This window comes from Lepidochelys kempii, chromosome 6, assembly GCF_965140265.1.
Source record: "Lepidochelys kempii isolate rLepKem1 chromosome 6, rLepKem1.hap2, whole genome shotgun sequence".
Classification (NCBI taxonomy): Eukaryota; Metazoa; Chordata; order Testudines; family Cheloniidae; genus Lepidochelys; species Lepidochelys kempii.
The window spans coordinates 6,541,445-6,552,704 of NC_133261.1; the positions used below are offsets into that span (position 1 = coordinate 6,541,445).

At 46.6% G+C, this 11,260-nt stretch overlaps 1 protein-coding gene and 1 pseudogene across 1 annotated transcript; one reads left to right on the forward strand and one right to left on the reverse strand.

The window, feature by feature from the left end:
• Positions 1-3,695: 3,695 nt before the first annotated feature.
• Positions 3,696-4,640, reverse strand: LOC140913780 (olfactory receptor 5J3-like). The gene has a single exon (XM_073350577.1). It carries the CDS (start codon positions 4,638-4,640, stop codon positions 3,696-3,698), a length of 945 nt encoding a protein of 314 aa, XP_073206678.1.
• A 5,392-nt stretch (positions 4,641-10,032) lies between these two features.
• Positions 10,033-10,972, forward strand: LOC140913781 (olfactory receptor 5AR1-like; annotated as a pseudogene).
• The last annotated feature ends 288 nt before the right edge of the window (positions 10,973-11,260 follow it).

The window sequence follows — 11,260 nt, forward strand, 5'->3', positions numbered from 1 at the left end:
GGGTTAAGAAGCTAAAGGTAACCTCGCTGGCACCTGACCAAAATGACCAATGAGGAGACAAGATACTTTCAAAAGCTGGGAGGAGGGAGAGAAACAAAGGGTCTGTGTGTCTGTCTTATGCTGGTTTCTGCCAGGGATAGACCAGGAATGGAGTCTTAGAACTTTTAGTAAGTAACCTAGCTAGGTATGTGTTAGATTATGATTTCTTTAAATGGCTGGGAAAAGAATTGGGCTGAATAGAATAACTATTTCTGTCTGTGTATCTTTTTTGTAACTTAAGGTTTTGCCTAGAGGGGTTCTCTATGTTTTTGAATCTAATTACCCTGTAAGATATCTACCATCCTGATTTTACAGGGGGGATTTCTTTATTTCTATTTACTTCTATTTTTATTAAAAGTCTTCTTGTAAGAAAACTGAATGCTTTTTCATTGTTCTCAGATCCAAGGGTTTGGGTCTGTGGTCACCTATGCAAATTGGTGAGGCTTTTTATCCAACATTTCCCAGAAAAGCGGGGGTGCAAGTGTTGGGAGGATTGTTCATTGTTCTTAAGATCCAACGGTCCGGGTCTGTAGTCACCTAGGCAAATTGGTGAGGCTTTTTACCAAACCTTGTCCAGGAAGTGGGGTGCAAGGTTTTGGGAAGTATTTTGGGGGGAAAGACGCATCCAAACAGCTCTTCCCCAGTAACCAGTATTAGCTTGGTGGTGGTAGCGGCCAACCCAAGGACAAAGGGTGGAATATTTTGTACCTTGGGGAAGTTTTGACCTAAGCTGGTAAAGATAAGCTTAGGAGGTTTTTCATGCAGGTCCCCACATCTGTACCCTAGAGTTCAGAGTGGGGGAGGAACCTTGACAGGGTGCCTAGCTTGAAGCACCTCAAAAGGACTGGATTTTCAGAGAGCGCTGAGCACCCACCTTCTGAAAAATTAGGCCCCTTTAAGGTGTCTCATTTTTGTCCACACAAAATGGCTGACCACTTGCTCAGCTTTGTCTTTAGTATGTTTCTCTCACTCAGTATATAAAGGCCTCCTGACTGGATTACTTTGATAGTATAATGCTGGCACTCATTCCTAGGCTGGGCAAAGGCCTGAAATGAGAATCTGGACTAGCCTCACAACATAAGGCTGAGAAGAGGGAGGAGATCAGCCTTGGTTTAAAGTTTGGTGTCTTTGCTTAGCATCCAAATCCAGCTTCATCTACTCTTCCCCAGCTGTACAAATATGACGAATTATACCCGTGGGCCTCTCTGCTCTCCTGGAACCACATAGAAATCACAATAACTCAGTTCACACTTAGGTTATTTTTTTTTATTTCAGGGACCAAAACAAATCCAGACCTAGACATCTGCTTCTCTCTGATTAATCCCATTTGAGTCTCAGAAGGCTTTGGAATCCCTCACACTTACCAGACCTTCAGCCACCAGGTTGTGGGCAGTCTGACCTAATGGTCAGTGTGGAATCAGGTGCCAGACCTGGTCAGAAGGAGAGGTTTCAGATCACAGGATTGGGCGATTTCAAGTGATTCCTTGTCATCCAGTCCCTGCTTCTAGCAGTTGGAGGTTTAGGGACAACCAGAGCATGGGGTTGCATCCCTGACCATCTTCACTAATAGTCATTGATGGACCCATCCTCCATGAATTTATCTACTTCTTTTTTTCTCCACAAATCCACTTTAAATTCATGCCTTTAGTTAATCCAGATTAACTGTTCTGGATGTCCCTATGTAGACAGGCGTTTAGTCTCTCTGTACTTCGATTCCCCAACTGTAAAATGAAAAGGAGAACTTGTGGCACCTTAGAGACTAACAAATTTATTTGAGCATAAGCTTTCGTGAGCTACAGCTCACTTCATTAGACACATTCAGTGAAAAATACAGTGGGGAGATTTATATACACAGAGAACATGAAACAATGGGTGTTACCATACACACTGTAAGGAGCGTGATCACTTAAGATGAGCTAATACCAGCAGAAGAGCCGGGGGGAGCAGGGGGAAGAAAACTTTTTGTAGTGATAATCAAGGTGGGCCATTTCCAGCAGTTGACAAGAACTTCTGAGGAACAGTGGGGGAGGGGGGAAATAAACATGGGGAAATAGTTTTACTTTGTGTAATGACCCATCCACTCCCAGTCTCTATTCAAGCCTAAGTTAATTGTATCCAGTTTGCAAATTAATTCCCATTCAGCAGTCTCTCGTTGGAGTCTGTTTTTGAAGTGTTTTTGCTGTAATATTGCGACTTTTAGATCTGTAATCGAGTGACCAGAGAGACTGAAGTGTTCTCCGACTGGTTTATGAATGTTATAATTCTTGACATCTGATTTGTGTCCATTTATTCTTTTATGTAGAGACTGTCCAGTTTGACCAATGTACACGGCAGAGGGGCACTGCTGGCACATGATGCCATATATCACATTGGTAGATGTGCAGGTGAACGAGCCTCTGATAGCATGGCTGATGTGATTAGGCCCTGTGATGGTGCATCCCACAATATCCTGCACAAACCTTACTGAATTCTGTGAAATCTTATTGAATTAAATGTATGTATCATGGTGTGCTAGGGACTGTATTTGATTACATGGGACAGGAGGACGACCACGCTCCAAAAATTAAGAACAGGTTGGAGAGGCAAATTCACTCAAGTTGTAACACCTCTAAAGAGCTACCACCACCTGGAGAGAGGCTTACATATGCTTGTTCAAACTGGATTCTTTAAGGGTCAATGGACAAAGAAGGGAGTTTGAGTTAAATAGCCTTAGTTAAAACTGATTCAGAGCCTTATTTCTAGTGCTCCAAATAGACAGGACCTTCTGTCCAAGGGCTGCCTCAATCCTTCCTGGGAAGGTTTGGAAGGACATGGCCCAGTCTGTGTGTTTGTTCTGAGCAAAAGGCGGTGTGAGCTTTTAACCACAGAAAAAAAACCTTTGGTGGTAAGGTTTGAATTACTGTTCAGCATCTAGAGCCCTTGTTGGAGCTGGGGTGATCTCTGGTGAGGTTGTTAGCATGTATGTAGATTCTTTTATTGCTTTTAAAGTTTTCTCTATAACACTTTCCCCTTGAGAGTAAATTTGTTTGCTTAGAAAGAGTGGCGTGGTAACTTATAACGCCATTGTCTATCTAAGGAGAAAAGTATAGCAGGTTGGCTTAGACAGTCTGGCTTACTGGGGAATTCACAGTGTAGGTAGGGAAGTGTGGAGCCTCAAAGAACCCCAATCAAGAGGGTGAGAGGTGTACATCTCCACCCAAGAGAGGTGACAGCTGAGGAACTGGAAAACCTAAAAGCAGGTGTCCTTGTTGCAAGGGTCAAGGGTCCTGAATGAGACAGAATCCACTCCCCTTGGAATTTCTCTGGAGTTTAGTCTCAGGGACTTGCCTTAATCACACACATCCCCACCCACCCCCTCAGGTTTTAGTTCTGGAAGGAGCTGCAGGAACCCTCCCCGGTGGAGTAGAACAGAGTCATACATAAATCATTCATACAATGCAAGTTAATATAATGGTCCCAAAGATTCTGCATGGGGTTGCAATATCTGTCACACCAGATCTCCTGAGTGTCTTATCTGTTGGACAATGCCACCTCTAAAACATTATTCTTAAAACTTGAACACATTAGAGTTTTTATTTTCATTATAAAATTGCATAGAGTGGAAGGAAATGGAAAGAACATTGTCACTTTAGTTCAAAACATGATAAAATTATTCATCAAAGCTGCTGAGAGAACTTTTTTCTCTCTAACATTCTCCCCAGGGCGTCCTTCACCTCCTTGTTCCTCAGGCTGTAGATCAGGGGGTTCAGCATGGGGATCACAACCGTGTAGAACACAGAGATCACCTGGTCCTGCTCCAGTGAGGAGGTGGAACTGGGTTGTAAGTAGATAAAACACGTTGTCCCATAGAATATAGCTACGGCTGTCAGGTGGGAGGTGCAGGTGGAGAAGGCTTTGCGCTTGCCCTCGGAGGAGCGGATCCTCAGTATGGCAGCAGTAACATACAGATATGAGAAGAGGATGATCAGCATGGTTGTCAGTTGTATGGAACCAGCAAAGATAGAAAGCAGCATTTCATTGGTGTGAGTGTCGGTGCAGGAGAGCCGCATGAGCGGAAGGACATCACAAAAGTAATGATCGATTACATTGGACCCACAGAAGGACAGCTGAAAGGTGCAGCTGGTAAACACGGTTGCATTTGCAACCCCAGCCATGTAGGAGCTAGCCAAGAGCCAGATGCAGGACCTCTTGGATATGATGAGCCTATAGAGCAGTGGATTACAGATGGCCACATAACGGTCATAGGCCATCACCGCAAGGAGGAAAAACTCAGTGGTGGCAAAGGTAGCAAAAAAGTACAGCTGTGCAGCACATCCAGCATAGGAAATGGCCTTACTCTCCCTTGAGAGGCTCACCAGCACCCTGGGGGCGATGGATGAGGAGTAACCAAGGTCAACGAGTGACAAGTTGCTGAGCAAGAGATACATGGGGGTGTGAAATCGGGAGTCCGTCCAGATTAGGGCAATCATCCCAAAATTCCCCAGCAAGGTGAGAACATAGATCACCAGAAATATGAGGAAGAGCGCAACCTGCAGTTCTGGATGGTCAGTGAATCCTGCAAGGATGAATTCAGTCACGGTAGTGTCATTTCCCTGGGCCATTGCTTCACACAGGCTTTGAGGAGAGACATGCAGAGAGGGAATTTCTGTAGAAATAAAAAACAGTATGAGGACCTGGAATTCCGTACGACCAATGACAGCATTTTAGTCCATTTGAGACCCTTGTTTGCTGAAAGTAAGAATATTTTTACCCATGTGTGTGTATCTCATTCTTTCTCTTTTGATGTGGACAATCTGCAAAGAGCAACTATTGGCAAAAAACTGTAGCATAGTGCCAACTTGATTGCCAGAGGGTGAAGTTAACTGTTGGCTCAGTTGGAAAACCTTTTCCCCCCACAGCAGAAATCTAGAGAGTTTGCATTAGAGCTGGGTGGTTGTTTTTGGGTTTTGTTTTTTTTTGCGGGGGGTGGGGGGGAGGTTGTTTTGTTTTTTGGTTCAGTGGCTGACCTGCAAAATCCCCAAATAACACCAACTTGTTCCCTTCTCCCACAAAATAAATCATTCCGTTGTCAGTTTTTTACCCTCTTCTCCCTTTTTTTTCAAGTTAAATCTAACAGATTTTTGGAAACAAAACTTCATTTCAAAACAAAACCTTGAAACACATTATTTCAAAAATGTCAAAATTGAAATAGTTCACCTTTTTATTTCAGCATAACTCCTTTGGAAGATTATTTCTGTGACCCTTACACTCCCAGTATTGTGTTGCCAGGGCTAACACTGTTACTTTGGTGTGAATGATCCTTGGTGTCAATTCTGGTGCCTCCTCCTGGAAATCTCAGAGGCATTATTAACCTCTACCCAGTGCAGGGCAGTTGCCGAACCTGTAAAGCTCAGACGATGAACTGGGATGTATACACTACCCATTGGGATCTTACAAGGTGGCCTCATACAAGGGGGCGAGAGGAGAAAGGACTCAGAGTTTGGGCGGACAGTTAATAACTACAGCACAGGAAATGAATCAAAAACATTCTGCTGTTATCTGCAGCACCATCCCTCTCCCCAGACACAGCCCAAGCCCAGGCTACAGCCGAGCGACACAACGATTCACCTGCTGTTTACTGCTGGCTGGGTCTGCACCCAGGGCTGCTCCTTAGATTCTGGATGTAGCAGCTTCAGCTGAAGGGGTCGTTGCCTACATAAGTAGCTCTCAGATCAGTTAGGAAGTTTTAGGTCAAAATTATACCTTCAAACCGACTTTCCAGTGGATCGTGAGATTTTTCTTGCTGCTCGCAATAGGTTTTTACTCTTCCCCCCTCCCTCCCGCAGTGCTACACCCAGACAAAGCAAACCTACCTGCGTAAGGATGAATCATTTATGTGATGGGTCCAAGAGATTCCCATCTGGAGGAAGGGCAGGGGGCTGATTTATATTCCCTTACAGTCTGTTGGGACCTTAAGTCTCTCCAAGCTCGGACCGTCAGACAGACGAAGGAGCTTCAGCTATCTTCTTGTTGCTGGGGCCAAGTGTATTTGTGGAGAAGTGATTTGTATAACACCATGCCAGGCCGTTGTGATGCATGTCGGTAATTGGTCCCAGTGTGTCCCTAGATCACTGAGACTGAGTGATTCAAAGCACTGGGAATGGAATATGGAGACTTTTCAATGCTAGGTGTTGTGCAGGTTGGGCAGATTGGATGGCTCAAGAGATTGGGAATTATTTAGAGGTTCAGGGCTACACTGTGCTTTGATCACCTGCTCTGTGTATGGGGCAGTGCTTAACTACACCACCCCAGGAGGAGGTCAGGGATTGAATTGTGACTCAGGTGCTGGAGCCAATCGCTACCCTCACCTATGTGGGCTCATTGAGACAGAGGGGAAGAGGCAATGCTCTGCCAACTTTCCACCCACCTGTGTGTCTGCTCTGCAGCCCCCACTTTCCCCATCGTGTCCCCTATGTAGGGTCAAGTCTGTGGGGTCCTGCTCCTCCTTGTGTGTGAATGACCCCCGTAGAGCTAGGCCAGGCTCTGGCTCTCAGAATGTATGTCTGTTTTGTTTAGGCATCCAAACTTTTCTGTGCACAGCAAACATCTGGAGTCTATAACACTGGGCTGGCAATGAGCAAAAAGTGGGTGGCAAACACCCACTTTCTCATGAGAGTCCCAGCAGTTCTACTCCTGGTGTCAGTTGGACACTGAAAACACTAAATCCATGTCTACACTGGTAATTGAAAGACAAAACTTTTGTTGTTCACAGGTACTTAACCTCCCCCCACCCCTCGAAAGACAAAAGTTTGCCATGAGAAGTGCCTGTGTGAACGGCTGCGTTGTCAGCAGGAGCACTCTCCTGTCGACAATGCAAATCCCACTCATTGGGGGTAGAAGTATTGTGTTGGCAAAAGTGCCGACCAACAGTGTTCACACTGCCCAACTTTTAGCAACCCAGCCATGTCACTAAAAGCTGTGTAGCATAGACATAATCTAAGGCATACAAATATATGTGAGTGTTTCAGAATCTTAAACCAACTCATGTCTGAACGTGAAGAAGAGGTGGGGTCTATGCGGGGGGTTGATGGTTTGTTCTGGGTGGGGGGGTTGGAACAAGTTCATTCATATTCATAGGAATATATATTTAATGTACACACAGAGAGGAACCAAATGCCGGAATGACTTTCATGCTGGATGAAGGAAAACAGAACAAGAAAGAACGAATGTAAGTCCTCAGGCGACAGCACAATGGGTGTATGTCTTTGTCCTCAGTCACGTGATGCATCACCTCTGCCTTACAAAATAGCCGCTGCCTCTGCGGAGAGCAGATTTTTTGATAATGGAATCGTCAGGAGAGGGAACAAGGGGGAGTTCATTCTCTCACTCTTCCGCAACTGCACCCAGGCTGCCTACTGGGGTCCCAGCCAGAGCCAGTTATCACTCTATGGTTTCTCGGGTGGGTAAGGTGGGGATAGAAATACCTGAACGTTAGCATTTTCTGGGATTATCAAAGAAGCCTGAGGGAGTTCGGAGCCCAAATCTCCATTGGAATTCAATGGAAGTTGGGTTCCTAAGTCTCTTAGCTGAGCACAACTGAGACCAGCAACTCAAATTTCAAGATAACATCTTCCTCAGGAGAGAGGGGGAGGAATTAACCCATCATAGATTTTGCAGAGGGGCTTTGTTGAGGTCTAGCAGGCCTAGTGGTCAGGCTGCTGCCAAACTATCTCTCTGAGTTTTGGGATGGGTTTTCTGGGCAGCCTGGTGGGCCCAGCAGCCAAGTCACAGTTCATCACCTCCCCACTACCCGTAGATCCCTCTGAGGTCTCTGGAGGTAGATGGAGGAGAAGAAAAGGGTAGGGGGATCCAGGCTCTCCCTCTCCACCAGGTCCTGAAGTCTAGCAGGAGCTTCTACTCTCCCTCCTCCCAGAAAAACCTCCTCACAGCCAAGCTCTCTAATTGTGTCCCCTCTTCAAACAATTGCCTCCACTGACTCCGTGTTAATCCTTGTGCTGGTCCTGCATCCTCGACCTGCAGGAGGCCACGTGATTGGAGGACTGGTCTGCTCTGTACAGACAGAGAAACAGGAGACAAGGAGATGATGTAAAGATAGTGAAGGGACTGACATTCAGCTCCTGCCTTCTGTGGCCATGGGAATCCTTGCCAAAGGGGCAGTGGCTGAGAAGAGCTGGGCAGTGGAACATGAGGATGCCAAAATTATTGGACCAGAGAGTGCGAGTGGTTCAGGCACACACCTCATGGGCAGGAAACCCTGGGTCCAGTCCCCCTGCGCCAATCACTCTTTCTTTATCCACAATGGAACAGCTTCAACAGGAGAGACACGTTATCCCAGAGGCCAGAGGTAAGAGCACTCTCCTGAGAGGTGGGAGATACCTGTTTAAATCCTTTCTTCCCTCTCTGCCAGGGAAGGGGAATGGAACCTGGGTCTCCCACATCCCGGGCGAGTTCTCTAACCACTGGGCCAAAAGTTATCATAAGGGCAGGAGCACCACAACTGCCTCCTTCTGCCATTTTGTGTAGAACGAGGCCAGTGTCCAATTCATTCCCTCAAGAAACTGCTACGAAGCCAGAAGAGGGGTACCTGTGTGTGGGTTGCTAGTAGAAAGAGTCACAGAAATCCAGGTGGAAGGGAGGTGCCGATCTGTGAGGAAGGGGCAGTGCTTCGCAAATCGGTGGGTCCCACTGGCAAGCTTAGGGGACTTCCCACCTGGCATCCTGTGGGCTGTTGTGGAATGCATTTTAAGGTGCCTATCTGTCCCCATTCATTGTACAGGGAGACTGTGGAAGCTCCTTCGCTGGAGGTTTTCAAAAGGAGGCTAGAGAGCCATCTGCCTTGGATGGTTTGGGCACAACAAATCCTGCCTCTTGGCAGGGGGTGAGACTGGATGACCCTTGCGGTCCCTGTAACTGCTACGGTTCTATGACTCTACAGGGAGGTACCTAACTCAGCTTTCTGGATTGCACTGCTGTGCTTGTTTTTGTTTAGGCACCTAAACATGAGGTGCCAGGATGCTCGGAGCTGCAATGCCTGAGTCCTTGCATGGATTCCAGCCTATGAGACTTAAACACTGCGGGCCAGACGATCATCCCCATGGACATGCCGAATAGCATCAGAACCCACCATTGCTCCCGTCAAAGTGAATAGCACCACCGCCCGGCTGGGGTAAGTTTGCTGCTCACATGAGGAAAGGTATTGGATCTGGTGCTCTGAGTGAAGGAACTTTTTTTTTCTTCAGAAAGGTAGGGCTGTAAAACTGGGCTTGCGATAAACACGGCCATGCAGCTTTAAGAGCTGAGTCACTGCGGTAATGTGAGGAGTGGAACTGGAGAAAGAGGGTCAGTTTTCTGGAGGGACCTAGTTTATTGTGAGATCAGGAGCTCAGGAGTGCGAACAGGGGTCAGGCTACTTGTGCACAAATGCTAGCGGCTCTGCATAGAACGCTGGGTAGCCCCAGGCTGCTGAATAAAGTTCTCTTTCCTGCAACTCCCTGCCTGCCCATATCCCTTATTGCTAATGAGACAACTAGCCTGGCTCCATAACAGACAGTGCATAAGCACCCATGCCTCATATACGTTCACACCCCAAGTAGTACTTTGCCCTGCAAAAAGTCTCATTGCCCAGTGGTCTCACTAATGGATGTGGGTAATTGTATCAGAATCTGACCATGGAAATGACATTGTGCAGGTGGGTGGGTTGTTAGCCGCAAAGATTGATCTCAAGAGCATGAGCCACCGCTCCCTGAGCTAGAAAACCTAGCTTGAAGCCACTGCTGGACTCCGAATACTACATGTAGTTCAGACAGTGGAGGGAAACAGAGATCTTCATGGTGGGTGTGAGGCTTCTGGAATCCTGAGATGGATCCACTGCCTAGAGTTTATGCTTTGTTGAAAGTAACAGAGTTTGAGGTGTTTGCATTCAGCCCTTATTTGTCTCCTTTTTTAGTGTAGGCCTCACTTTCTCACCTGCAGTGGAGAGTGCGTCTGGGATAAATGACGGAGAGGAATCACACTGCAGTGAGTGAGTTTGTCTTGTTGGGATTCACACAAGACCCAAAGCTGCAGGTCATCCTCCTTGTGATGTTTCTGTTGATCTACCTGCTGATCCTAGTGGGGAACCTCACCTTGGTCACCTTAATCAGGACTGACTACCAGCTTCACAACCCCATGTACTTTTTCATCAGCAACCTGGCCCTCTTAGATGTTGGTTACACCACCATTATCACTTCCAGCATACTGATTACTTTAGTATCAGCGAGAAAAGTCATTTTGTTCCCTGGATGTGCTCTGCAATTCTTCTTCTTATGCATTGCATTGTCCTGTGAATGTTACCTCTTGGGTGTCATGGCATACGATCGCTTCATGGCCATCTGCAACCCATTGCGCTACACTGTCATCATGTCCAAGCGGTTTTGCATGCTGCTGGTGCTGGGGTCGTACCTAGTGGGCTGTGCGAATGCAATTGTTCAAACTACGTTTTTATTCCTTTTGTCCCTCTGCGACTCGAATGTCATCAACCGTTTCTTCTGTGACGTACCCCCCCATCCTGAAACTGTCCTGCTCTGACACCCACATCACAGACATTGTTCATTTCACCTGTACCACTGTGGTGGTAACACCTACTATCTTGATCATCCTTGTCTCCTACATCTACATTGTGGTCGCTATCCTAAGGATCAACTCTGCCTAGGGCCAACTCAAAGCTTTCTCCACCTGCGCCTCCCACCTGATGGCCATCACCATCTTCTATGGAACAGGTGCGTTCATGTATATACGGCCCAGTTCAAAGTACCCCATAGATCAGGACAAAATCATTTCTTTGTTTTATACCCTTGTGATCCCCATGTTGAACCCCCTGATCTACAGCCTGAGGAACAAGGAAGTGAAAGAGGCCTTTATGAGGATGTTACACAGGAAGATTTATTCTCAGTGAATTTAAATGTTGGGAATGGGTTTTTTAATGGTAATCAGGAGTGAAAGTGGGGAGTGAGTTCTTTACATCATTATCTTGGTTTTTGTGGATAACCAACCCTGTTCGTCTTGCACCAAAAAGAACTAAGGGGCAGGTTTTCCAAGGAGATCTGCACCAAACAGCTATGATTTGGCAACTCATCAAGTAGCCAGCTTCTCAGAGCTGCTCAACTCCCAGTTAGGAACCATTTTGTGCTAAGGCCACGTTGCCATCCTCAAGGGAAGGTCAGGCTGGTCCTGTGGTTCAGGC